Source organism: Aspergillus costaricaensis (genome assembly GCF_003184835.1).
Source record: "Aspergillus costaricaensis CBS 115574 unplaced genomic scaffold BO79scaffold_49, whole genome shotgun sequence".
NCBI classification, from domain to species: Eukaryota; Fungi; Ascomycota; class Eurotiomycetes; order Eurotiales; family Aspergillaceae; genus Aspergillus; species Aspergillus costaricensis.
In genome coordinates, this window is record NW_020291849.1 from 129144 (window position 1) to 153583 (window position 24440).

The 24440-nt window shown below is 48.8% G+C and overlaps 11 protein-coding genes across 11 annotated transcripts; 5 read left to right on the top strand and 6 right to left on the bottom strand.

The window, feature by feature from the left end:
- Positions 1-468: 468 nt before the first annotated feature.
- Positions 469-4101, top strand: BO79DRAFT_159929 (uncharacterized protein; the record flags this gene model as incomplete). Its single annotated transcript, XM_025678966.1, has 3 exons — positions 469-1347; positions 1408-3856; positions 3914-4101. The coding sequence occupies 3 exons, from the start codon at positions 469-471 to the stop codon at positions 4099-4101; spliced, it is 3516 nt and encodes a 1171-aa protein (XP_025534614.1).
- A 388-nt stretch (positions 4102-4489) lies between these two features.
- Positions 4490-6790, bottom strand: BO79DRAFT_61829 (putative C6 finger domain protein). Its single transcript, XM_025689495.1, has 3 exons — positions 6736-6790; positions 6389-6661; positions 4490-6285 (listed from the first exon to the last, which is right to left on the bottom strand). Exons 2-3 carry the CDS (start codon positions 6494-6496, stop codon positions 4528-4530), a joined length of 1866 nt encoding a protein of 621 aa, XP_025534615.1. The 5' UTR covers positions 6497-6661; positions 6736-6790; the 3' UTR covers positions 4490-4527.
- A 185-nt stretch (positions 6791-6975) lies between these two features.
- On the bottom strand, positions 6976-8441 carry BO79DRAFT_211676 (uncharacterized protein). Its single transcript, XM_025683065.1, has one exon. It carries the CDS (start codon positions 8345-8347, stop codon positions 7106-7108), a length of 1242 nt encoding a protein of 413 aa, XP_025534616.1. The 5' UTR covers positions 8348-8441; the 3' UTR covers positions 6976-7105.
- A 155-nt stretch (positions 8442-8596) lies between these two features.
- On the top strand, positions 8597-11132 carry BO79DRAFT_248565 (uncharacterized protein; the record flags this gene model as incomplete). The annotated part of the gene is made up of 6 exons (XM_025685718.1): positions 8597-8644; positions 8915-9005; positions 9038-9050; positions 9172-9208; positions 9240-9264; positions 9488-11132. 6 exons carry the CDS (start codon positions 8597-8599, stop codon positions 11125-11127), a joined length of 1854 nt encoding a protein of 617 aa, XP_025534617.1. The 3' UTR covers positions 11128-11132.
- Positions 11133-11320: 188 nt separating this feature from the next.
- Positions 11321-13036, top strand: BO79DRAFT_182251 (aminopeptidase P family protein). Its single transcript, XM_025680210.1, has 3 exons — positions 11321-11543; positions 11636-12668; positions 12720-13036. Exons 1-3 carry the CDS (start codon positions 11377-11379, stop codon positions 12918-12920), a joined length of 1401 nt encoding a protein of 466 aa, XP_025534618.1. The 5' UTR covers positions 11321-11376; the 3' UTR covers positions 12921-13036.
- A 342-nt stretch (positions 13037-13378) lies between these two features.
- BO79DRAFT_182255 (uncharacterized protein) lies at positions 13379-14663 on the bottom strand. Its single transcript, XM_025680211.1, has 3 exons — positions 14256-14663; positions 14024-14159; positions 13379-13968 (listed from the first exon to the last, which is right to left on the bottom strand). Exons 1-3 carry the CDS (start codon positions 14498-14500, stop codon positions 13441-13443), a joined length of 909 nt encoding a protein of 302 aa, XP_025534619.1. The 5' UTR covers positions 14501-14663; the 3' UTR covers positions 13379-13440.
- Positions 14664-15764: 1101 nt separating this feature from the next.
- Positions 15765-18544, top strand: BO79DRAFT_203982 (bifunctional aminopeptidase/epoxide hydrolase). The gene is made up of 10 exons (XM_025681757.1): positions 15765-16299; positions 16369-16453; positions 16558-16780; positions 16840-16957; positions 17002-17121; positions 17183-17308; positions 17383-17396; positions 17449-17677; positions 17737-18224; positions 18277-18544. The coding sequence occupies exons 1-10, from the start codon at positions 15835-15837 to the stop codon at positions 18401-18403; spliced, it is 1995 nt and encodes a 664-aa protein (XP_025534620.1). The 5' UTR covers positions 15765-15834; the 3' UTR covers positions 18404-18544.
- Positions 18545-18622: 78 nt separating this feature from the next.
- BO79DRAFT_290938 (uncharacterized protein) lies at positions 18623-19752 on the bottom strand. The gene is made up of 3 exons (XM_025688945.1): positions 19676-19752; positions 19273-19609; positions 18623-19188 (listed from the first exon to the last, which is right to left on the bottom strand). Exons 1-3 carry the CDS (start codon positions 19742-19744, stop codon positions 18671-18673), a joined length of 924 nt encoding a protein of 307 aa, XP_025534621.1. The 5' UTR covers positions 19745-19752; the 3' UTR covers positions 18623-18670.
- A 776-nt stretch (positions 19753-20528) lies between these two features.
- On the bottom strand, positions 20529-21470 carry BO79DRAFT_159961 (TIP41 family protein; the record flags this gene model as incomplete). The annotated part of the gene is made up of 3 exons (XM_025678970.1): positions 20529-20642; positions 20718-21108; positions 21175-21470. 3 exons carry the CDS (start codon positions 21468-21470, stop codon positions 20529-20531), a joined length of 801 nt encoding a protein of 266 aa, XP_025534622.1.
- Positions 21471-21824: 354 nt separating this feature from the next.
- BO79DRAFT_203989 (aurora family serine/threonine-protein kinase) lies at positions 21825-23471 on the top strand. The gene is made up of 3 exons (XM_025681758.1): positions 21825-22055; positions 22113-23069; positions 23120-23471. The coding sequence occupies exons 1-3, from the start codon at positions 21960-21962 to the stop codon at positions 23258-23260; spliced, it is 1194 nt and encodes a 397-aa protein (XP_025534623.1). The 5' UTR covers positions 21825-21959; the 3' UTR covers positions 23261-23471.
- On the bottom strand, positions 23422-24418 carry BO79DRAFT_211684 (mitochondrial inner membrane protease ATP23). The gene is made up of 3 exons (XM_025683066.1): positions 24155-24418; positions 23811-24070; positions 23422-23746 (listed from the first exon to the last, which is right to left on the bottom strand). The coding sequence occupies exons 1-3, from the start codon at positions 24378-24380 to the stop codon at positions 23519-23521; spliced, it is 714 nt and encodes a 237-aa protein (XP_025534624.1). The 5' UTR covers positions 24381-24418; the 3' UTR covers positions 23422-23518.
- Positions 24419-24440: the final 22 nt, after the last annotated feature.

Genomic DNA, 24440 nt, shown 5'->3' on the forward strand with positions numbered 1-24440 from the left:
ACGCGCGCACACACACACTATGCAACCGGAGTGAGTACTCTGGTATGGGTGCAAGACAGCAATCGAGCTGACAAATATCTTGTGTGGACTATCTCAGGCTGCAGAAATACTGTGGACACATCAGCTTCCGGTAAAAAGGATCTTCCTCGTTGGCCAAGCCATTTTCGGCGGTGCTATACTACCTATCTGAAAGCCGAAGCCGGGAAGCTTCATGACTGGTTCTGCCACTCTATATACTGCTAGTCTCTAACTGCGGTCACGGTATCGCAACATCGGGATTGTGTGAACCAACGTTCCCGGATATTTCTGGAAAACGTCTTGCGCCCGTCGGTATCTCATCCAAGTCAACGTTCTAATACATACTGGCATATGCTGAACGCAATCGTACACAGTTGAGGAAAGTCGAGTTATAGTGACCTGATAGACAACGCCCACGTTCATTCCATCCCCACAATCGCATTACAGGCTATGTCTAGATTAAAGGAATCTGATACCGCGGATTACATTTCCAGAATCGGTTCAGGAACTCCGGCAAATTCTGCCTCGCCACAAGCTGCTGTGTCGCTAGACAAGACGGATAAAGGTCTCATCCGTGAAGGACTAGGCAATTTAAATCGCTGGTCGCAGTCTACAACATCTAGCCAAAATTCGCCGGAAAATAATCGCCGACTCGATTTTACCAGAGTGCCAAGATCACCTTCCCCAACCACTGGCCATGACGAACACATTGACAATAATGACGGCTCGGAAAATCAAAGTCGAATAGCTTCCGAAACTGGCATTGAAATACATGACGGATTTCACATGCCGGAGACATTCGATACTTATGATGAATTGCGTACGCATCGCCCTTTTCAAACGTCGATCACGTCGAGTTATGGCGATCCTGCACCAAATCACCCAGTCGACGTTGTAGGAGCGACAGTGCCACAGAGTAATTGGATATTTTCTGGTGCCACTGAAATACCCCATAACCTTTTCCAAGACCCCTGGGTCAAGGAAAACGGTTCAGGACCTGATTCTGCCCGGGGCAAAAGTAGTGTGGTTCCTACTCGCCCAGTTCTAGAGGCACACAGTCCACGTGAATCAGGGCCTAACGCACCAGCAGAGGAAGGACCGCAGTTGATCTCTGAGGGAGATAGGAGTCAGGAGAAAAGAAAGCGGGGTCAGTCACAGAAAGCAATGCTTTCCAAAGCGTTGCAGAAAGCGAATACCGCAGTTCTTCTCGACAATGCGGCGAACTTCGAAGGGGCTATGGAGGCTTACAATGATGCGTGTCAACTCCTACATTTGGTAATGCTTCGGAGCGACGGAGGAGAAGACGAGAAACAAAAACTTCAAGAAATAGTGAGTTTCCTAACTGAACTCAAATTCTCTTCATTTCTAAAACTGAAGTTTTTCTTTTAGCGTGATACATATATGGTACGAGTCACTGAGCTACAACGTATGGATTTTTCATTTCGAGATTTGGATAGCAAAGCCCTCCCTGAGCGTCCGCTAAGTCAAGAATCATATGGTGAATTATCTCATGCAATCGTTGATGAGAACGATGTAATGGCCAGAGAGAAGCGTGTCTCTTTGCAGCGCAGTTCTATGGTCCAACCGTTTGATCTGACGGAAGGGCTAGCGTCCAGTTGGGATCACCAACCGCGCCAGTCATTATTACCGTCACCGCTAGGTGATCGTACACCGACTACAGCCCAATCGTCTAATTCGGTCAATTTCCATCATCCTGGATCATCCCGGCGTATATCGAAGTTTGATTACATGGGTGTTTTAGATTCTTCGGAAACAATAACCTCAGGAGTAGATATCACTCATGCTGCTGGCCAGTCTGACTTGTCCTCTTTCGGGGATCATAAGAAGGACGTGAATGAATCGACGTCTTGGCTCGACACCATTGATGAATCTGGCGCATCTTCCCCAGCCTCGATACGCTCAGAAGTGTCATCAATATACTTGCGACATAGAGGGAGCTTTCATCATGCTGTCGGTACCGAGGCCGAATTTGATGCTGCCCTTGATGCTGCTGTGGAAGCTGCATATGATGAAGGTCTGGAACCAGCTGTCGATCTAGATGATAATGGTAGCAGCAATGACATTGTGGCCAATGCTCGGAGAAATGTCGAAATCGCGAAGCAAAAGGTGAGAGAAGCTGAGCGGGAGGCTCAGATAGCATTGACACGCGGGCAAGAAACACAACGTCTTCATGAACAATCCGCGTACGACGGTGTCAATGATATTAGGACCGATTATCTAGATGAGGAAGCTGAAGAAGAGGAGCGATTGCTGGAGGAGATGACCAGAGGCTATGTTATGGATGACTTCGAATTTGGCATTCAGTCCAAGTCCGCTCTTCCCCGCCAGTCAAGATCGGGTAGCCTTTCTAGCAAATTGCGGGATGGCTCGACTGCTTCCAATACTATGACAGCCCTAAGCCCCCTCGCAGAAGATGCAAGCCTGCCCTTCACTGATAATACAAACTTCGAGCCTAGCGGGTCGTCTCCCCCAAGTCACGGCGCACTTTCGGTTTCGACAAATTCGGGACATGCCTCAATATCAACGCCAACGGTGCGAGCACGGAGACTATCGGGTCAGTATGCCGCGGAACTAAAGATCGAAACAAACACGGACCCATTCAGTTTTCGGCCGCCGCCAGTTCCAAAAGATAGTACCGCTTCAACCTCTACTATCAATCATCAGCCAGGTCGAGCATCGGGTCCTGCTTCTGCTCTACGATCAGCCGCGTCCGTGAAGAATCGAAATGTCTCAATTGGATCGTTTAACGAAGATGCTCTATCTAACACAATCTCAGAAAAGATGCCTCACCAGGACGATGATGGCCGTGAGCTCTCCAAAGTACCATCTCCAACACGTCCCATCGGCAAAGTACCTTCAGCACCGGATAATCTGGGCAAGCTCAATACAGGACTGGGAACTTTTCGTCTGAGAAATATCTCAGTTTCGGGGCCGGAACCGTTCGTTGAGTCCCCAAACAGTCCGTCAAGCAATGCGTTTCCTGCCGTCGATACCCATAAAGTGCCGATGACTGGTTCCATACCTATAATCCCCACACCCACTACTGCCATGATGTCGGCGAATGGCTTGCCTAGTGGAGGACTGAATATATTCGATAGCCATATACATTCCCCGACGAGCCCTGGCTCTCCAAATTTGTTGGCCACCGATCCTCCTCTTCCATTGGAGCCGTGTCCTGAGTCATTTCTTCTGCGTCCATTTTGGCTAATGCGCTGTATCTATCAGACAATTTCTCACCCACGTGGTGGTTATTTGTCCACGAAGTTGTTTATTCCTCGAGACGTGTGGCGCGTGAAGAACGTGAAAATCAAGGCAGTCGAAGAAAAGGTGTCTAACTGCGACTTGCTAACCGCAGCATTACTCAAGTTGGCAAAGGTTGATACTTACGATGCTGATGCTGTTTTGGAAGAAATGCAGTCTTTGGAAAGTGTACTTGACCAGGTGCAGATGTCGCTGTCCAAAAAAATAGGGAGTGAGGTCGGAGTGCAGGGCGCCATGCCACTCTTCAAGTCGGCTCAATTTTTCGAAGACCCAGCAGCCGTCGATGCGCCGCCCTCAAAACCATCGAATGTACCGAGCAAATCATATCTGACCTCCTGGCGTAAGTTACGGTCAAAGAATTCCGGTGTCAATGCGACGGCTTCGCTCCCTGCATCAAAGGACACCAATAAGGACAATGCGACCGTTAGCACCATTCCGATGACGTCTTTGCCCACTTCCCAGCCATTGAGGCGCAGGGTGTCTCAATTGCACTACAATGGATCTAATAACTATATGGGAGCCTTGGCACGGCTGTGCGATGCAGCTCAGGTATTGGGTATGTGGCAGGACTTACCCCACTATCGTTTTGGCAGTGTTAACTCCGCTTGCTTAGATCAAATTGCTCAACAAGTCGAAGATCCTGGCCTAAGGCATTCTTCGCCGACGTTAGTCGGCCTAGAGTTAAGCACTCGCCATGCTGCAGAGTTCTTTGGACTCTACGTTTGTCGGTTTGCCCTGAACGATATCGGTATGATGCTTGATAAGTTTATTAAAAGAGGCAGTGAGTGGGTACTGATCTGATGATATGGCTTTGACTTACATGTATCATACTTGGAACTTCCTCTTCCCCTTCTTCATGCTTATTCTATTACTATTTTGATTCGATTTTGTTTCTCCCATCATCATACTTTTATTCATATTATATTATAAATTCACTTGTACAAGTACCTGCAAGATAGCATGTTTTCTTCTATTTATTCCTTAGCTTTTCCAGTTGTGATGGTTCTCGATAAATCTACTGCTGGAGTTACCATTTCGCATCTATCTTGGGGAGATATTCAAACCCCGTGCATACCCTGTGTTCCCTGTCGATTGCTTCTCGATGAATGCGGCGATGTTTATCGTTTCCATGGACTTACAATAGGCGTATGATGTATGAGGGTCCCTGGCGCTTTTACACGGAGCAGATATATGCAAGCTTTGGAACCTGCAAGTCGAATACCTCTTTCAACCTCGCCTGGCTGCTGACGCAAGGGACATTTGGCGTCTCTTTTCCGCGTCACGAATGATCTCAGCAGATAACTTCAGGCTTGGTGCAAGCCGCGCATACCTGCCAACCTCCGTTATAACGTTAGATATGATCCCGTCTAGCTGAGTCGCTGGAGGCAATAGTGATGAGAGAGTCGGTGACATGGTTGCCCCCATGATTAACAACGCCTGTGAGACCATGGAAAGGGCACCTTGCCAGAGGTACGGCAGGTGGCCCTCACGGTGTCTGCTTATATGCTCGAGTTGATTCAATGTCGCCTCCAAGCACCGCAAGCAGCAATCTTTTACTGTCGGGTCACCGCATGCATACTCATTCTGGAAGACCGCCAGGATGTAAGGCCGGTAAATTATTGTACGGCAGGCGAAGTAGCGAAGCCTTAAAACAGTCTGAATGGGGCTTGATGTCGGGCCCCCAAGAGGGAAGCGGACAGGCTGAGGAAGGCTTTCATACCATTGAGAAAGCTGGAAATCTAGCTCTGAGGCGATAGGACCGAGTGATGCGAGTGTCAAGATGCTGTCTTTTTGGTAGATCATATGACTGACTCTGTTGAGCAGCCTTCTTAGGGCTATTTCAGCCAAGAAATACCAGAGCTCATCCTGACCTATCATCACATCTACTATCTTCTCTCCAAGTTGTATGCTTCCTTCGTCTTCTTCGTCTTCTTCATCTTCCAGTTCAAAGCCCCCAGGGAGATCGACGAGCTCTTCAAAATGCACAATACCCGAGTGTGGTAGGTCTAGTTCTGCAAGCAAATCGCTTTCAAATAGTAAGGTGTTCCAATACACTCTTGTGCTGAGCTCCTTCCATTGCCCTGGAACACGAGAGGGGTTGCCTAGGAGTAGCTGCAACTTCATACTGGCATTTGATAGTAGAGTCCACGCCTCGAGGGGCCTGACCATGTAAAATAGATATGCAGATGCCAATATGACACATTGCGCTGCGAGCACCGAATTGCGCGTCATGACAGCCGGCAAAAGAGACCAGGCTGCGGCAAAATATGGTAGCCCTGGAAGTTCTTCATCTGCAGAAAGGCACGATATACTCCCAGATTGGCTGGCACTGCCCAGTGCCAAAACCAAAAGGACGACGCAACTCTCCGGCCCTCCCTCGAAGTCCAGAGAAAGAGCCTTCTTGTAATAGCGGGGCCATGTCAGTGGGTTGACACAAGCGTACCAAACATTTACGCGTTCGAAAAAAAGTTGAGCGTGGGTAAGTGCGTTTGATACATCTAGGTTCACGGGAGGTTCGAGCCGAAGTGGCTCACGGGCCATCTCTAACTGTAGAAGGGTATGAGGATCATAAGGGACAGCGACCAATTCTCGGATTAATGGCCATTGTAGAAGGTGTAAAGCTGGTGTAGTATGTACTCTGGGCATAGTCGAGATACTCGTCGGTGGATTTGCCCATGAGCCAAGGCCCACCGCGATTGACCTTGTAGGTATGTTGGCGAAACTGACAACATCATCACCACCTATTTGGACAAGGTTGGCAGCTGTGGAAGAATTCGATGACAGCGGAGACTGGCTGATGGGGTCTGAAAACTTCGACTGAAGCAAGACTTCTATCCTGTTCAGCTTCTCGATAATCAGTTTGTCACCGGCATCTAGTTTGATGCCTGGCTCACGATAAACACAGTCTGCATCTAGGTCTACGCAGAGCTGGCATCTTGGGCGGGCTCCGTTACATCTCGTTTTCCGCAGACGACAGATCTGGCACTGAAGCAGTCCACGCACATTAGTATCACTTGTGTTTGTAGCAGAGCTAGTACCAGGGTGGTACTTGTTGAAGATTATAGAAGGGGAGGGGCATCCAACATACGGCTATAGTTGCGCGCCTTCGGGGATACTCGGTTACTTCAGAGTTGTTGCGCTTTCTTGCTAGGGTTGAATCGAGAGTAGCATCGTTATCGGGTTCTTGAGAAGACATGGTGCTTTCAGCCCTCGGTGCATACGAAAACGCTGATCCCGGACAGGGTATGGCTTCAGCAACATGAAGCCAATGGTAAGGCCCAAAGATGTGTTGTTGTGCTCAAGGAGGCACAGAGAATGCCGCCCACGCGGCCACTGGCAGCTGTGAATGATGTGACTAGGGCTGTAAAATGGCAAAGATGTCAATGGGCATTTCTCAATCGAAGTGCATGGCAGTACAAGTAGAGTTGCACATACGAGACAATAACGTTTGATAAAATGCGGGGAAGACACTCGCAGGGGCTGGCAGCTGGCGCCGCCGACATGGGGGAGGGAACATAAGACAGTAATCTCTGCCTATAACGAGTAACTTAATCAATGCTACTAGCTAGTATGTGCTTTACCTACTTCGGCACGGAGCCTACTTGCCGCCCGTCAATGCCACTAGCAGGTAATATTTTGGACAAATACTGTTTATTGGTGGACCGAGGCATGGAGCCCAGCTAGAGTGCTTCGCTATGGCTGTCCAGTAACTAGTCACGGGAAATAGTATGTGAAGCTTTCTACCTCACGTCTATCTCCCTACATATTGATTCAATGTAAAGTCAAACGCCATATCCCAGCAGGTTTATACCGCACTCCGAGATTCAACACTGCGGACTTCGTCTAGGCCTGTGCCTGAGCGGCTATTCTTCCCCAAGCCAGTGCCTCTCTCTGGGTTGGCGCTTGTCTGTTCATCGCTGCTTCTCAACGTGTTGTAACTGCTGCCGGCAGCATTGGATTGGCGAGCTGGCGCCTTTCGGTCTTCGCCGTCATTACCTATGGACGCTGTTGCAGAGACGTTGTTACTGGTGTTGCTGAGCTCAGCATGAGGGTCGAAAGTTTTAGTAGTTGTTGGACCAGCACTGCCAGATATAGGGATCACGCCTGCAATACCGTTGACTTTCTCCCCAGTGATGTCGTCATCTTCATTCCCTTCGAACCTCTCGCCTTTCTTTTTGTTGGTATCAGTGGTACCGCCATTAGCATTGGTGTCACGACCGCCATCTACGCGCGATTCAGTCGCGTTCCTAGCATTGCTCGCCTGGGATTCGGTGGCCGTTGACGCAGGAACTTCGGTGCCATGTCTAGACTCAGCAGGGTCTGGCATACTGGTCTGAGACTGGTGCATGGACGAGCCATGTTGGGGATAATGATCTCCTGTGCTATGGGCATTGCTAGCCCTATAGCTACTGTCTATGCGCGGCTCGGTGTTGTCGTCAATGTTGTCAGGCTTGAACTTATTGGTCGTCGATGACGGAACTCTGGACTCATGAGATGACTGGGTAGCAGCCAGCATGGTTTCCTGGGGCTGATGGCGAGGGGAGACATTCTGAGAGCTCTGGCCGGGCTGTTCTCTTGTGTTTGAGAAGTTGGTGTTATCATAGTTGTTGTCCATTTGCGGGCCAGATTTCTCAACGCCGCTCGACTGGAATCCGGCAACTGTCGGCGTCGAAACATTGGTGCCATATGATGAGTCGGTTGAACCCGGCGTGTTGTATTGAGACTGGTGGAACGGTGACGCGTGCTGCGTGGGTTGTTCCCTTGTGTTGCGTGAATATTGTTTCTGGGTCGGGTTTATAGCACCTTGGGCGTAAGGGCCAGTACTAGGTGAGATCCCCGAAGTACGGCCGTATCGATCGCCGGTAGCACTCCGATCAATGGAGTCAGTGATACTGCTTGGGTGGCGGTTTTCGGATTGCCTGGTGTGGTTCGCATTGTTGTAGGTACTGACGTTGGGACTGAGATCTGTCGCGCTTGTACCAAAGGCACGTTCGGTTGCTTCGACATTGTAAGAAGGATCATCAATGGGGTTCATGATGTTGGCCATTTTCGACAGTCAAATCAGAGATGTACACGAGTGTCTTGTTATATCAGGTTTTGAGTCGGAGTTGAGGCGGGAAATATAGGCTTATACACTAGATATATATAATTGATTGTCTTGTGGAAATTGTCCATTGGCATGGTCTGAAGGCATGACCGTTTAAGTATTTCTCAACCTCGCCTGCGTAGTGCGTGAGATGACGTCGATAGCAGTGGGCTATCTTGATTAAACCTGTAATAATCATGATATCTCACGATGAGCTTTTACGTAGTTGTGGATGTCGATCCAGACAGGGACCATGACGTAAGTCCATGGCCACGGCAAACAATTCGCTATTGATCGGTCCAAAGTACTAGTTAACAATTTCAAAAATTTATCAGTAAATGCTAGCCACGGTGAAACAACATCATCCTAAAAAAGTATTACTGTCTAAATGTGGGGATTAACTCTAGCATGCTGTCATAGCTCCTGAGCTCACTTATCGACGTTGGGTTTCCATGGCCCCCTCCCTACAAATGGGATCGGGATGACGTGCATAGTAATAATTAGATACTTCAGTAGACTATTTCATAGTATTATGTACTTTCATGTACTCCACAATGTGATGGAAAGGACATCTCGAAAGCCGAGATTGGAATTACCATCAGTCAGAAGGTTGTACAAAGTACAATAATTATTCGACTAACCAACCATCAGAGTCAATTACGTTGTAAGTAGGTAACGATTGAGTCTGAAAGCCATATGAGTATAGTTATTTGGTAACTAAACCCCTGCCCTTGCTGTACTGGACCTGTGAATGCGAAGAGTGAAGTGATACCTCACAATATTAGAAATCACAGAAATTGGGGAAGCTTGATTGTATTAGAGGTTAGTGGTTAAATCATGCCAAAAGAAGTAGGTACGTATGGATCCACCCAACGCACGTACGTAGTAGCACACGCGCGGCGCGCCTGGTTTCCCGCCAAAACAACGGGACGCGCAAAAACCTCCATGGTGATTGCGACTGTTTGCAATCTATTAAACAACCTCCCCTGTTCGTCAAATACAACACAGGGCCATTCTCGAACTTGTCGCATACGTATCGCCTGTACACACCGTATTATCCCAGAATATACCCGGTTCGAAGCCACAGAAGACACTCTGTAGGCGTTATCTGCCTACACAAAGTCCCGTTCCATACACAGGTCCTTCGTGTGGTTGAGCAGGGCACAGCACCGAATACAGGCCCGCCTTTCCCTCCACTTCGACCTTACCACTCACAAGTCTCTACAGTTCTAGACACAAATCGCAGAATGCCGAGGCCGCCCACAAAACGCAATCGCTTGACATCTAAGGCTCCGCCAGCCGCCGAGAATGATAGTCAACAGGGCCCCGGACGGCATGGCATATCCTCAGAAGCAAATACCAAGTTCACAGAAAATGCAAACCAGATCGTCACAGATTTTCCTGAGGTGGGACAAAGCGGCCAAGCCTCGGAAATCAGGCGGCAATTGAGGAACCAGACGCCTTTAACGAGAGCACAAGAACATGCGATCGAGTCCTCGCCCATTGGGGACCTTGAGACCACAGGCAGTCGCCCGGCTACGAGAGCTCGAGGGTACTCATCAACCCTCTCTGTTGTCGGGAGAAAGGGCGATACAGGCTCTAAAGTTCCAGGAACTCCCGCATTTGAAAGCTCGATATTAAGTAACTTTAGAAGGAGGCCCCGGCAGCCAAGCATCATGCAGATGATGCAAGCAGAGGACGGTTCCTCTGACCTTGATGATGATGATGATGTTTTCCTCGGTAGTTTGAGTCCGGAAGATGAGTCCACCCCTTTGAATCTCTCAAGGAGTAGGCCCCTCCCAATCCGACAAACTGCGTCACCATCGCCTAGGCATCCAACTCCGTCCAGTGACGGGTCGCGCAAGCGTAAACTGTCTGGCGAAACACCACATGCTTCTCAATCGGACTCGGAAGTTACCGAGAATTCTCCTGCTATATCGCCTACATCACAACGGCGACAAAGCGGGATTGGTGTGTCAGTTGGTCATACTCAAACTCCGGATTCGCCTGGTGCACTCAGCCAAACGCTGGCCCCTCCCATGAGCAGCAGCCCGCCACTCAGCCCGACACATACGGAGTCACCACGTGGATCAGCCCAGCAGAAGCATATAGACAAGCCAGCTGAGCCGGCAACCACTAATAAGCTGGTCTTACCAACGTCAGCCCTTCAAGACAGGCTTTTGCCTCGGAGAAACCGCTCACAACGTAAACGCTTTGGTATGGATGGTTCTGAGTTCCGAGAAGATCCAATTGATGGCGACCAATCCGCCACTGAGCAGGATGACGACGATGACGAATTGTACTACCTACCGCCCAAACAATCATCCCGGGCACCAAGAAAGCGCCTGGTGGAACAGAAATCTGCAAAAAGTACCAGGACTGTACAGGGGGCGCAACCAATGGCAGATAGTGTCCAAGGCCAAATAATAGGCGGCCAGCACCCTGCTGCTCAGCCGAATGCCACGGCCAAAAAACCAGGAGATAAAAGAATGACATACAGAACTATGGGACCTAATAAAGAGAACGAGCCGGTCGATACATCACCTTTGTCATCCCCTTTATCGTCCCCGCCGGACTCAGAGGAGTCCGAGTCCGAGTCCACTGCAGAGTCTACCCTGGGCAGCCATTTCCTTAGCGATGAATTGAGGTTGCAAGCAAAGAAGTTTGCGGATGTTGATAAATGGGAGTTAGAATTCGAAGACGTGGCACCTGACAGCCAAGGCAGTGAAGTCTTCAGATAGCGGACACCTCTATAATTGTTGCTCACGAGATTAGTTTCGATTAGTTATGGGATCAACTAGTTATCTAAGCGAATGGTCAGATTTGTCTGAGTAAGGAACGAGATAGCCGCGCTATTGCGATGATAACCGGCAACAGAGTCCGCCAAATTAAACCCCGCAAATTGACCCCGCCGAATTCAAATTCTTCGACGCCCATGGTTTTCCTCCTAACAGTCATTTGATTTGAACATCCACTTGGAAATCCCAGTCATGACTACCTTGAATTCCATTCTGGCAGGACGATACCCTGCCAAAGCCCATGCCCGCCGGGTTGCCGAGCGTCTTCAAGTGGGCGGCTCTGCCCGGCATGGGATTATTTACCTTGAAGCACAGAAGACTCGACTTATCGAGGATAATGATGAGGCGATGCACTTCAGGTATGGCAGCTTATATTAACTCTGTTCCGATGCTCTCCTGTTGCCGCTTGATCGCTTAAAATTTGCAAAGCTAATCAAGCTTCATGGCCCAGACAACGCCGATCCTTTTTTTATTTGTCGGGCTGCCCGCTCCCAGATTCGTCTCTGATCTACAACATTGACTCTGATAAATTGACCCTGTTCATCCCACCAATTGACCCGGAGGATGTGATCTGGTCAGGTCTTCCCATGTCTGTTGCAGAGGCACTGAGACTCTACGACGTTGACCAAGTGCTATACACTACCGATGTCAATGCCACGTTGGCCTCGATCGCCTCAGATGGAAATGGTAACTCTGTTGCCTTTGTCATCGAGGGCCAGATTACAGAAGGAATCAAATTCGACGGCTTTCACGAAACCAATACCTCGGTATTGAAGGGAGCCATCGACAGCACGCGTGTGGTCAAAGATGAGTATGAGATCGCGCTCTTGAGAAAGGCCAATGACATCTCCGCAAAGGCGCATATTGCTGCCATTGAAGCATCCAAGACCGCCACCAATGAGCGCGAGATCGAGGCGGCTTTCATCGCAACCTGTATTGCCAATGGTGCCCGTGATCAAGCTTACCATCCCATCGTTGCCTGCGGCCAGAACGGAGCCACTCTTCACTATGGAAGAAATGACGACAACTTGGATGATCCAGCCACCAAGCAGAGGAAATCTAGCGTTCTTATCGATGCTGGGGCGGAGTACCGAACATATTGTGCTGATATTACGCGTGTTTTCCCTCTGGGTGGAAAATTTACCTCGGAAACACAGGAAATATACAAAATTGTGCTACAGATGCAGTTGGAGGCCATTGCAATGTTGAGAGAAAATGTGCAGTGGGAAGATGTCCATGCGCATGCTCATCGCATCGCAATCAAGGGTTTGCTAAAATTGGGGATCCTACGTGGCTCTGAAGACGAATTGTTCGAGAAGAGGATTAGCGTCGCCTTCTTCCCCCATGGCCTAGGCCACTACCTGGGCATGGACACCCACGATACCGGTGGTAACCCGAACTATGCAGATAAAGACGCCATGTTCAAGTATCTACGCGTGAGGGGCCGTTTACCCGCGGGATCAGTTATCACAGTTGAACCAGGTGTAAGATTTCCTCGCCCTTTTCGATCTTTTACTTGCTAAATATCCCTCTAGATCTACTTTTGCCGGTTCATCATTGATCCGTACCTTACCTCCCCCGAGACCAGCAAATACATCGATACAAACGTCCTTGAGAAGTATTGGAACGTTGGAGGAGTACGCATTGAAGATAATGTCCACGTTACTCAGCAGGGTTACGAGAACCTGACCACAGCGCCAAAGGCTATAGAAGAAGTGGAGGTTCTAGCCAATTAGGGGTTATTTGATGTATTCAAGGTTATGGCTATCTTGCTTCCTCATAGTCCATGGGATAAAGCACACAGTTTAGAGAGTCCTGTAAAGTTTGACTTTCGCTACGTACTAATTTTAGTAAATATACATCATATGTTGATAGGTAACCAGCAGAAGGCCAGGAATGATAGTGACTGCGATGGTAGCAAATCACGACTCGGAAAAATTCTGGAAATATGCCTCTGGACAGCTGCATAGAGCTGGCATCTGGATGGGCACCAGAGGCAAAGATACTCGAGATTGGTAGAAGTACGGTAGTCGCACCGAGCCCTGCGATAAAGTGCAATATAGCTGAAGGTTGCCTGTGAGGCAATGCTAGGAGCTCGTTGGCGACAGATCGCGGGTAATTAGGCGAGTTCTCATGTTATACAAAATGACGATGTACCGCTTTGGCTTTCTGCTTGGAGCCGTGCAGAGGGTTGCGTCATTCTTATCCCCCCTTATCCGGTGTAGAATTCAATCAAATCTCTAAAATTTTCGTTTACTATAGCCCACTCCGAAGTCGTTTCCGTCCGCTTCCTTTCACGGCCGACTCAGACTCAGCCTTGTCCTGGGCACGCTTCTCCTTCTGATCGAGGACAAGACTAAGAACATCGAAGCTGAATTGGGGAACCTCAATACACAGCTTTCGGAATTCCTCTTCAGCCTCGTGGCGGAGAATGTGGCTCCTCAGGGCCCAGAAGGTGGCCACTGGTTTTCGAATAGTAACATCGTCGACCGGAGTGTTCATGTAGACATAGCGAGCATATGCGATTTCTCCATGCGAGGTGCTGTTGATACGGTGAATCTTTGAGTGTGCTAGTGTTTTGAGCGCAGGGATCCCCAACTTGTCGGCCAAGGTGTATACTCGCGCATGCTTCAACAATTGTTCGCCACTATCGTCTATTTCGCCGGAGACTGCTTCTTGTTCGGTAGGTGTTTCGAGCTGGGAGGCCGAATAATCGCGGGTATACTGAAATTGGAGGAAATAACCAAAGGCTTCCACATTCTCCTCGGGAAGCTCAATGCGACGCTATCGGATATCAGAGCGTGGCTATGCAGAAGAGTAAATAGCATCAATTACTTACAGCGCTCGATTCACCCAAGGCAGTGACCTTCTCTGCAAGAATAGGCGACTCCAAAAGCAAACTTTGATGTGCCGACAAGCTAGTTTTGCTCTCTCCAGTTCCGACGACCAGTTCCACGATAGGTGACTTCAGAAAGCTGGAATACTGTAAGTTTAAAAGATCATGTAGAGAGACAGAACATGCAGGCGCGGATATCAAATAATTGCATTGAAGAAAGGATACGGGCCCTTACTCAAGGAATTGGAAGCCAGGGTTTTTCTTGGGGGGTGCTGGTGCCGTTTCTGGCTCAGCTGCGCCCGCGTCTGGCAGATCGATGTCTTCAGTGGAGTCTGCCTGGCCTTCGTTCACACCACTCGAAGGCGCAGTTACATCCACATCACGGTCGCCAGTTTTCTGTGTAGGGTACGTGCTTTCGCTTTCTTTTCCGACGTTCGAAGAGGTCTCCGGCGCGCCCACTTGAACCTGCGGCGCGTCCATATCTCGTAGGAACTTAGATGCGCGTTGGGATATGAAGTTCCAGCTACTGCGGCTAGACAAAGAAGGAAAGGGTAGGTATTTGAAAGGACAAGTAATCTGCGGCTGAGCAGCAGAGACCCAAATGCCTCAACAAGACGGATAGTAGAAGTGAACGAGCGGTTGTAGCTCTGGGGTCAGGACTATGACAAGAACCACAACAGTGTCAATCTTATCCGTCAGTACCTAGGTCACCTACTACTTTGGTACTAGTAGTACGGATGTGGTAAGGTACGGTTAGCAATCTAAGCTAGGCCTGAAAGGGACTTTTGATAAACATGATAAGTAAGTAGTAGGTTCCTCTACAGTAGACGAAAACAACATAGTAGTCATTTCCCAATTTGTTCAGTCTGAGACATCCATTTGCTAGTACGTAAAAAAATATGCAAAGAAAAAAAGACTACCTTTTGTGCTGTAGATAGTAGATAGGGTAGGCCACGGCTCAATGGTCCCTAGTACATGGCTTACCGTGCAATTGAATCGATTTGGTGGATTTGGGTTCCACTTGGGAAGGTCTTCTCCAATCTCCATAGTATGGACTCCGTGCGGACTCCGTACCTGCATGGTAGGCAAAATCAGGCATTTAGCAGCGACTGAGTTCCACGCTTTACAACTCTACTCCGTACAACTTATTGCCACATAGGGATTGTTAGTAGCACATCGTACTAGTAATACGTACCGGTTAAACGGTAGTTACTACCTCGCAATGGTTAGTGGTACTAGTAGCCCCTTCTGTTGCCAAAATGACGACTCTGTTATTCTTTGGAAGATGGCGTGAAGTCTTAGTCCTCGAGGATGTCTCTTAATTGACAGAAAAGTCTATCATTCTCAACATATTATTGATGCGATGTGATTATAGATATAAAATATATAGAGAGAGAGAGAGAGAGAGAGAGAGAGAGAGAGAGACTTGTATAGGTAAACACGATTTTAACACCAAGAGTAAGTCCAGTTATACACTGGGTACAAAAGGGTATAAACAGCAAAGGAAGGCGGAGGAGGTAATACATAGTAGTATCATCATCATCAAGTGCGGGGCAGGAATAATGTCTTGGAACGTGAATGTAACAGAAATTAAGAAAGAGGCCCAACTTGGGAAGGGACCCGAGTCTTCCGCCCGCAGAAATCGGGTTGATAGGATGGTTTCCCCCCCTAGTAGTCCCTCTTAAGTAGCTAAGCTAAAAATCCCACCCGAAATAATTACAATAATAATAATAAAAGAACGGTAGGAGGATAGCGAAGAATTTTACGTTCTCTTTTCCCATCCAGTCGTGCGGCCGGTAATATAAGAGGGGCACATGCAACCTACTGTTCCTTTCACTTTGTTCTGGCGGATTAGCTCCCCACGAGTTCCCAGCTTTACCGGTCTGAAGGCCAACGTCAACTTCTCGACTCAAGTCCGGTGGTCTTTCCGACTGCCCCAGATTCACAGACGTAGTATGGCGACTAGCATCAACCCCCCCAGGGATCCTAATACCCTGAGCAACTATAACAACTGGATATGCACCCACATCACTGCCAACTTCGACATCCTTTTTGATCAGAAAAAGCTCGTGGGAAATGTCATCCACAAGCTCAAGTCAACTACCAACGGTGATTCGAAGGAGATTATCTTGGATTCTAACCATGTCACAATCGGAGACGTCAAAATTGATGGCAAGCCTTCTGACTGGGAGCTTCTCCCTCCGTTGGAACCTTACGGCTCTGCCTTGAAGATCAAGCTCGATCAGGGAGTGAACTTGGACGAAACCATTGACGTTGAGGTACATCTCAAATTCTGAATACCAGATACCTTCCTCGCTGTTACCTGGCCTAACACTGCAGACCATTAGATCTCCGTTCAGACTACTGAAAAGTGTACCGCACTCCAGTGGCTGACCCCGGCTCAAACATCCAACAAGAAGCATCCATACATGTGTAAGCCAGTTCAGCCTTTCTCCCGCCCAATATCTGTGAGAATTCTCAGACCAGGCGTGATTGTTATAGACTCATTAGAGCTGCTTACAAAGAGTCCAATCTAGTTTCCCAGTGCCAGGCGATCCATGCACGATCCATATTTCCCTGCCAGGATACGCCGGATGTTAAGAGTACCATCGACTTCAACATCTCGTCCCCCCTTCCTGTGATTGCTAGTGGCTTGCCTGTTCGGGATGGCCTGGGGGTCTCGAAATCTGAGGGCAGATCTTTGTACCAGTTCCATCAACGTGTCCCAATCCCGAGCTACCTCTTCGCTCTAGCCAGCGGGTAAGCTTGTCGTCTATCTACAAATTCCCATCACCACCACGTTGGCTCACGAATGACAGTGACATTTCAGAAGCTCCAATTGGACCCCGCAGTGTTGTGGCCACCAGCCCCGACAAGGTCCAGGAATGCCAGTGGGAGCTCGAAGCAGATACAGAGAAGTTTATCGGTGCAATCGAGGTTTGTGAGCCGCCTGGTGCAATGGACATCTCTGACCAAGACAGAAAATCGTATACCCTTACGCCTGGGGCGAGTATAATGTCCTGATTCTCCCACCAAGCTTCCCTTACGGAGGAATGGAAAATCCCATCTTCACGTTCGCCACTCCCAGTATTATTTCTAAGGTACGTATAGGAGCTGTCTTGTGCAATGAAATGCTGTCTGATGCTAAATGAGACGGGTTAGGACCGGGAAAATATCGATGTCATTGCCCACGAACTCGCGCACAGCTGGAGCGGCAACCTCGTGACCAATGCATCCTGGGAACATTTCTGGCTGAACGAAGGCTGGACTACCTATTTAGAGAGGCGGGTAAGCTTGTTTTTCCCTGCCCCTTCCCGCCGGCTGAGGCAGCTAATCCTTTCTTTTTGCTGACAACGCTTTAGATTCTAGCTGCCGTGTGAGTTTAGCATCATGTCTTGCTGCTGTAACCAGTTACTAATCGAAACTAGACATGGGGAGGCATATCGACACTTCTCCGCCATTATAGGTTGGAAAGCACTCGCTGACTCCGTGGAGCATTTTGGGCATGACCACGAGTTCACTAAATTGATCACGGACCTCAAGGGCAAGGACCCCGATGATGCTTTCTCCAGCATCCCCTACGAGAAAGGATTTAACTTCCTTTTCCACCTGGAAACACTTGTAGGAAAGCAGAAATTCGACCGCTTCATCCCTCACGTGCGTTACCTAGGGCTCATAAGCAAACCGAACCTACTGACTTAAATTTGATCTTTTAGTACTTTACGGTGTTCAAGGGGAAGTCACTAGACTCCTACGAGTTCAAATCGACTCTCTTGGATTTCTTTGACGCTGACGCAGAAGCGTCTAAACTACTGAATGATCTCGACTGGGATACCTGGTTCTATGCCCCTGGGCTACCTCCAAAGCCTCAGTTCGATACATCACTTGTTGATGTTGTTTACGAACTTGCCCAGAAGTGGAAGTCCCTTCCGGAGACCTCCTTCAAGCCGCAGCCCAGCGATATCGAGAACTTGAGTGCAAACCAGATCGTCGTCTTTTTGGAACAAATGCTTCTCCTTGAGCAGCCGCTTACTCCTGAGCTGTCGAAGCTCATGGGCGAAGTTTATGGACTTTCCAAAAGTGAGAACATAGAAGTCGCCAATCTGTATTTCCAGGTGGGCCTGAAAGCTGGCGATGAGAGTGTTGTCGACCCTGCGACCGAACTACTAGGCAGAATTGGAAGAATGAAGTTTGTGAGACCATTGTAAGCTACCTTGCACCGAAAAGACAATCTATGGCGCTGACAGAGAAACCAGGTTCCGGAGTTTGCAGAGAGTCAATCGTGAGGTTGCAGTCGCAACTTTCGAGAAGCACAAGGACTTCTACCACCCTATATGCCGAGCAATGGTCGAGAAGGATCTCTTTGGAAAGAGGGACGTCTAGCGATATAAACGAACCCATCGCCCCCTGACTGATTCACATAATGGACCAAAAAAATGAAGTTGAACTCATACCTGAAATAATCTTCCGGCAATGTCAACTGCGCTTATTAGCCACGATAGTGATAGCAAATAAACAATTACTTCTCCACAATACATGGAATTATGCAAGTTCAAGCCCAATATGTTACATTATAATCAATAGACATGATAGTTATACGTACAAAAGGCGAACAAAAGAGCGCCGACGGGTAGTTTCTAGCTTACAATGTCACCGCTTGCTATCGACCATCTTCTGATCGACTTCGGAATGAGAGAAAATACCCGGCTTCCCGTTCCTTTGCCGGTCCAGTTGGAAGACCAAGTCCGCTTCGTGCACCTGATTGAGTTCGGAAAGTACTCGCCGCATATACGCAACGACCTGAGCTATCTTCGACCAATCCAAGTCCTTACCGTCTGGTGCAGTATGGCTCGCCTTCCAGAGGTTTCTCCAAACGGCAGCTCCCAGCACTGCATCTCCCTTAATTAGGCCTTCATCGTAGGCTGCCAAAACACCGCGCCATTGGATAAAAAGATCCTTGAGGAACTTATTGCGTATACCGCGGCTCGTCAACCCGTGAAGCACATCCATGCGATGCTCGGCACTATGTGAGAAGTGGTCGATCAAATGACGTGAGTAGGTTTGAAGGCTATCGTGCGACGGCAAAGCGCGCAACCGGACCGTCAATAAGTACATGTGCAGGAATGTAACCTGCGACCATGTTGAGAAAGTAGGAACGAGACCCAATTCTGTTCGATGATATTCGTTAGCCACGCACCCCATGGTACCACGCCATACCATCCATGAAGATGAAGACACCTAAGTAAACTTACCTTCATACCACCATCCTTCACCTACTCCCAAGTCTTCCCCGGCACTTGTCTTGGGAACCTGAGCTCCTTTCTGAGACAACTGAGGTATCTTGTAGTCTGCTTGTCTGGAGCAGGCCTCGAATAGCTTTTGTGTCATTCCGTAGGCGACGTAGGTCTCTGCTGCAGTACCAGGGCGCGGCCCGATCGCGCGAGCTAACTGGGAAGAATTTCGCCGACTTTGCGAAGGAAGAGCGAAGCATGAGGCCAGCGGTTGTTGCTGATGGCTAGTGCAGCGGTGAGATACCGAGGGCTTCGAGGCATGAATCGATGTTAAAAGTGACTGATTATACGCCTGTACCTAATGTTATTGCCTTGTCAGACGGAATGTTATTCATATTGTCCTCTGTGCCAGATGAGGCCGTACCTGAGGCCGCGGGCATTGAAAATTGTAGAGCCCCCGAAGGGACAGGTTCTTCGGGCCTGCGGAAGGCATTGTTGATTGTCTGTATAGCACAACCCCCTAATTGGTTCTAGCCACTGTTTATACCCGTTTGGATCGTACGGGGCCTTGTTGCGTGAAAATGTTAGATGGGGGTCTTCCTTGATTACAATCCGAAAACTTGAGACTGCTCCATACTCCGGAGAAAGCTAGAAGCCCGCGAGATCAACGATGTTTGCACTGTTTGCCGCCAAGCGTTCCCAGTTCATCTAACTAGCTAGTACGTCACGACTACTTCTTATCAACTACGATCCCTACCATATTTAGTGGAATGTGACAAGCATAGGTAGGAGCGCGGTTTTAGGCCATGAGCAGGATTGTCGAGAGTCTCCAGAAGGATAGCAAATAACCATTCTGTCTATATCACCTACCCCATTACTATGACGCTCTTTCGTAAACAAGGCCATGGTATATGTGCACTACCATGATAGTATCGTCATATATCATTCAACGTGAATCGCCGGGCTTCGATCGATACTATCCCTAAGGGCCTTGTCTCACTGAGTGAAGATTATCGCAACCTGGTCACCGCGCGTGGTATTGCCTCGACCGCGCACTTCATTTATCCAGACTACTGCTGGCATGAGTTGCCCTGAGTAGCACTGAAACGACTCAAACTACTGAAGTAGGCGGCATAAATCTATGTGGTGAGATAGAGCGGTCATCCATATTCCGGTTGCACTTCCTACAACCAGTTGGAGCCGCGACTGTGAGCTGGGCCTCAGTGCGTGGTAGATGGGGGTAGACTGTGGTAGTGAGTATCCGTTGTATTGGTGCTTCATTCATTGAGAGCCACCCTCTCTAAGCGCTTTTCGACAAGCGGGAGGATTTCCGAAAGCCTATTAGGGTCTCTCATGACGGCCGGCACATCGTCTCTGGTCGCTGCTAAGGTCTGAAGACTGATTTAGTTCCCTGAGCCACTCAAATCGGATGTAGTACCCGAAATCAGAGAATGCAACAAGCTTACCCGTCTTACCGCCTCATATTCACATTCTCTAGACTGATATTCCCTGATGATCTCCATCTCATCGAAGTCAACGTAGACTCTCGTGTCCCGAAGCCGGAACAGAACGTTGTCTAGCCGCATGAAGAACCTCGCAAGGAGAAGCAGCCTAGATGGCATGACTCGGATCTTGCATGAAAACATAGTAATGCCGTTATCAGCAAGTTCATCCTCGTAAAGAATGACGTCGTCATAAAACAAGATAGGGTCTGGCCGCTTCAACAGTTCGATAGGGATGGGCTTCGTTGTTGCTATGAAAGGCCGACTGCCAGGTTTCACTGTGCCCGTGTAGTCCGTAGTGTAAGACCAATCGAAAGGTTTGACAACTTCTTTGATTCCTTCGTGAGTCTTCTCCCTAACAACCAGTCAGCCACAAATATGTGCGAGTTGACCTGTGAGACAAGCAACGATGATGCAGTACCTGCTCTTCTGCCATTCTCTCGAGTACGCGACTTTGAGCATCGATGTACCAGTTTTGTCCACACGATCTAAGGCGTCGAAGGCGTTGAAAGCTATGCCCCACGGGCTTTGTTCATGTTCAATCGCAACAAAATTGTCACCGAAAATCATTTCTGGTGGGGTTATTCCTAGTTCTTTCGTCATTTCCTCAATTGGATCTGCCTTGAGTATTGGCAGTTTCTGAGTGCTGATCTTGAATCCTTTAACTGTCACGGAGTTGGGCTTCTGAAAGCTGGGCGAAGTTGCGGTACTCGCCATATTTGCTGACGCCGCGTTGCTACGTGAAGTCATGCTATATTGTAATGAGTGGGTGGCAAGCGACAGTGATGGCATATACACAGGCAGGAGAGAAAATATGAGCATATGAAAGTAGTCAGAAAAGAGAGAATGGGTCCTTTTGATTCACAGGCATGCATCGTCGGCGTTCCCCATGGCCGGCCGATAGATCATACCCCGCGGTGTCGGAGAAAGAGGCGGTCCGAACTGTTGCTGGGGTGATGTGTCTGGGAACCAAACCGGATAAACATCCGAGCGTCGCTAGAGAGCTGCCAGTTCTCCCCAACCTTATTTATCTACTCACTCGTTCTCCATTATCCTCTTCCAGCTCGTCATCTAGACTGCTTTCTCCTCTATAGTCTCTCTAGGGCCTGACTATGACTTTGTAAGGCACGATAGTCCTGATAATTGCCTGCAAATCTCGTTTAGCTCTTTTCCCGTCGCCAATCACTGTCAATTACATTTTTCTCCATGGCCTCCAAGACATTGGAAGCGCGCCTCGAGCGCCTTTCCGTCAAAGACGAAAATGACAGCGGACACAATGGCGGCGGCTACCCGAAACCTAAGGTATGAGTCCTGGAGTACGCCTTGTATTGTACATGGCCTGTTAATGCCGTACATCAGAGCTCCCTATCAACAGCCATGTCTCTTTCGGGCCTTGGAGCTGCAGGGCAATATAGCGGCTCCAATCGATCCAACCTGCTGAAGCTGGCTCTTCAAAATACCAATGACAACAAAGTCAATGCCATGAACGTTGCTCAGTCCCCTACAAAGGGCTCCCAGAACACTTTACCGAGTCGCAACCTAGATGAGAATGGAGAACAACGACACCCAAACCCGCTATATGAGCAACCGGCACCCAAGAAACTGCACCTTGGAATGTTTGAGATCGGAAAACCCTTAGGAAAAGGAAAGTTTGGTAGGGTGTACCTGGCCAAAGAGCGGTCCTCTGGTTTTGTATGTGCACTCAAAGTCTTGCACAAATCTGAGTTGCAGCAGGGTGGAGTGCAGAAGCAAGTCCGCCGGGAAATCGAGATTCAGAGCAATCTTCGTCATCCGAATGTTCTAAGGCTTTATGGGCACTTTCACGACAGCAAACGGATCTTTCTGATTCTTGAATTTGCCGGTCGGGGAGAGTTATATAAACACCTTCGCAAGGAACATCGATTTCCTGAATGGAAAGCTGCTCAGTACATCGCCCAAATGGCTGCTGCTTTGAAATACCTCCACAAGAAGCATGTCATGCATCGTGATATTAAACCCGAAAATATCCTAGTCGGCATCCACGGGGAAATCAAAATAAGTGACTTTGGATGGAGTGTACATGCACCCAACAACCGGAGGCAAACAATGTGTGGAACACTGGATTACCTGCCTCCCGAGATGCTCAAGCCGGGCTCACAGGACAATTACTACAATGAGAAAGTTGATCTGTGGAGCTTGGGTGTCTTAACCTACGAGTTTCTTGTTGGAGAAGCTCCCTTTGAGGATACCCCTGTTATGACACAGAGGCGGATTGCAAGAGCGGATATGTCGGTTCCATCATTCGTGAGCCCTGAGGCAAGGGATCTTATCAAACGGGTATGTGAGGCCCAGCCGCCCCTTATGGAGTAATTGCTAATGCCTTCTAGCTCCTTGTTCTCGATCCTGAGAAGCGAATCTCTCTTGATGAAATCCAGCGGCATCCCTGGATCCTTAAACACTGTGTTAAGGATGAGCGAACCGTGAAGCGCAGTTCTGGTTCTGCTTCGTCAAAGGATACCAAACAATAACGTAATACTTATGCATTCATGGCGCTTTGGTGTTGAGACGTGTGGTCTTCTCTGCCACTTCAACCAGTGGCCTTCTTGTGATTGGGTTTCGTGCGGAGTGCGTTGAGCATGCTGGAGTTCTATAATTATCTGCTTTTTGCGGCGTCCGGTCCTTTGGCTCTATTATTTAATGATATATCTTTGCAGGTGGCGTATCAAATACTATATACACATGAGTGGCCATTATCGCAGGACTGCAGCGCTCGAAAAATAGTAGTATCATCGGTAGATCTCGTCGAACGGTCGGGTGTCTCTAAAACAGCTGTCCCATACTTCATTTACAACCTTCTCTGCATGGGCTTCATCCTTGCATGTTGGCCTTGCTCGCACAGACAGGATAGCTCTTCTTCTAACACACTCTTGATGCTGCTGTGTAAACTTCCACTGGCCCCTCCGGAAGAACTCGCGCGCCCACCGACATTCACCGCTGAGGGAGCTGGCTCGAATCTGCCTTTTGCATCAGCCAATGGCTGCCAATATCAGGTGATTATGATCTTAGGAGAGTAAATACCTCGGTACAAGCTGCGTGCCGCAGATTGTCCATCCAGTCAACTTTGAATCTGAGGTGATCGTAGGCATGGACCATTTCATGAGCCATTGTATCCTCCAGATGTCCCTGGTCCTTCATCTCGTTCGCGCAAATTAAAATACCATAATCGGGGTCGAAGCCTCCAGCTTTTCGATTGGTACATCGGCGACAATAAATATTATGGCTATGAAGGTCTCCCCCAAGCTGTCGAATGCTGTCACTCATGAATCGGATTATGGGACCTTGTGATTCCTTGGATTAGCTGTAACCCTGACTAAGTACCCAAGCCCTGGGAATCCGCGAAGGGGCAAAGGGAAATAACTTACTGAACTGTAAGAGATAATCGCGCTGATCCTCGCAACGTTTGCAATCGGCGGCCTCATTCCGGATATCTCGAGCAACACGGAATTGTTCTTTCCCTTCATTTGTCATTCGCCCTGCTAGGATGGAGAAGATATTGCGCCATTGCGTCCAGGTATCGTCGCCCGGTATGTAGCCCGTATCCTGATTGCCGGGTTTCGAACCGGTATTGGGAGACTCTGAAGCCGACATTTCGCCTAAAAATACAAGGACGAGAAGCCAGCGCAGTGATATGGATACGGAAGAAGCGCT

Excerpts from the sequence above, each read along its gene's own strand:
- BO79DRAFT_61829 (XM_025689495.1), bottom strand. The coding sequence starts at position 6,496 with ATGTCTTCTCAAGAACCCGATAACGATGCTACTCTCGATTCAACCCTA. Across the intron at positions 6,286-6,388 it reads GAAGGCGCGCAACTATAGCC|TGCCAGATCTGTCGTCTGCG; the intron begins GTATGTTGGATG and ends GGACTGCTTCAG.
- BO79DRAFT_211676 (XM_025683065.1), bottom strand. The coding sequence starts at position 8,347 with ATGGCCAACATCATGAACCCCATTGATGATCCTTCTTACAATGTCGAA.
- BO79DRAFT_182251 (XM_025680210.1), top strand. The coding sequence starts at position 11,377 with ATGACTACCTTGAATTCCATTCTGGCAGGACGATACCCTGCCAAAGCC. Across the intron at positions 11,544-11,635 it reads GATGAGGCGATGCACTTCAG|ACAACGCCGATCCTTTTTTT; the intron begins GTATGGCAGCTT and ends TTCATGGCCCAG. Across the intron at positions 12,669-12,719 it reads TTATCACAGTTGAACCAGGT|ATCTACTTTTGCCGGTTCAT; the intron begins GTAAGATTTCCT and ends ATATCCCTCTAG.
- BO79DRAFT_182255 (XM_025680211.1), bottom strand. The coding sequence starts at position 14,500 with ATGGACGCGCCGCAGGTTCAAGTGGGCGCGCCGGAGACCTCTTCGAAC. Across the intron at positions 14,160-14,255 it reads CCTGGCTTCCAATTCCTTGA|CTTTCTGAAGTCACCTATCG; the intron begins GTAAGGGCCCGT and ends ACAGTATTCCAG. Across the intron at positions 13,969-14,023 it reads CCTTGGGTGAATCGAGCGCT|CGTCGCATTGAGCTTCCCGA; the intron begins GTAAGTAATTGA and ends GATATCCGATAG.
- BO79DRAFT_203982 (XM_025681757.1), top strand. The coding sequence starts at position 15,835 with ATGCAACCTACTGTTCCTTTCACTTTGTTCTGGCGGATTAGCTCCCCA. Across the intron at positions 16,958-17,001 it reads AGTTTATCGGTGCAATCGAG|AAAATCGTATACCCTTACGC; the intron begins GTTTGTGAGCCG and ends TGACCAAGACAG. Across the intron at positions 17,678-17,736 it reads TCGACCGCTTCATCCCTCAC|TACTTTACGGTGTTCAAGGG; the intron begins GTGCGTTACCTA and ends TTGATCTTTTAG.
- BO79DRAFT_290938 (XM_025688945.1), bottom strand. The coding sequence starts at position 19,744 with ATGCCTTCCGCAGGCCCGAAGAACCTGTCCCTTCGGGGGCTCTACAAT. Across the intron at positions 19,610-19,675 it reads TTCAATGCCCGCGGCCTCAG|GTACAGGCGTATAATCAGTC; the intron begins GTACGGCCTCAT and ends CAATAACATTAG. Across the intron at positions 19,189-19,272 it reads TGAAGGATGGTGGTATGAAG|AATTGGGTCTCGTTCCTACT; the intron begins GTAAGTTTACTT and ends ATCATCGAACAG.
- BO79DRAFT_203989 (XM_025681758.1), top strand. The coding sequence starts at position 21,960 with ATGGCCTCCAAGACATTGGAAGCGCGCCTCGAGCGCCTTTCCGTCAAA. Across the intron at positions 22,056-22,112 it reads GCGGCTACCCGAAACCTAAG|AGCTCCCTATCAACAGCCAT; the intron begins GTATGAGTCCTG and ends GCCGTACATCAG. Across the intron at positions 23,070-23,119 it reads CAAGGGATCTTATCAAACGG|CTCCTTGTTCTCGATCCTGA; the intron begins GTATGTGAGGCC and ends AATGCCTTCTAG.
- BO79DRAFT_211684 (XM_025683066.1), bottom strand. The coding sequence starts at position 24,380 with ATGTCGGCTTCAGAGTCTCCCAATACCGGTTCGAAACCCGGCAATCAG. Across the intron at positions 24,071-24,154 it reads CGATTATCTCTTACAGTTCA|GTCCCATAATCCGATTCATG; the intron begins GTAAGTTATTTC and ends AGGAATCACAAG. Across the intron at positions 23,747-23,810 it reads GGCACGCAGCTTGTACCGAG|ATTCGAGCCAGCTCCCTCAG; the intron begins GTATTTACTCTC and ends TGCAAAAGGCAG.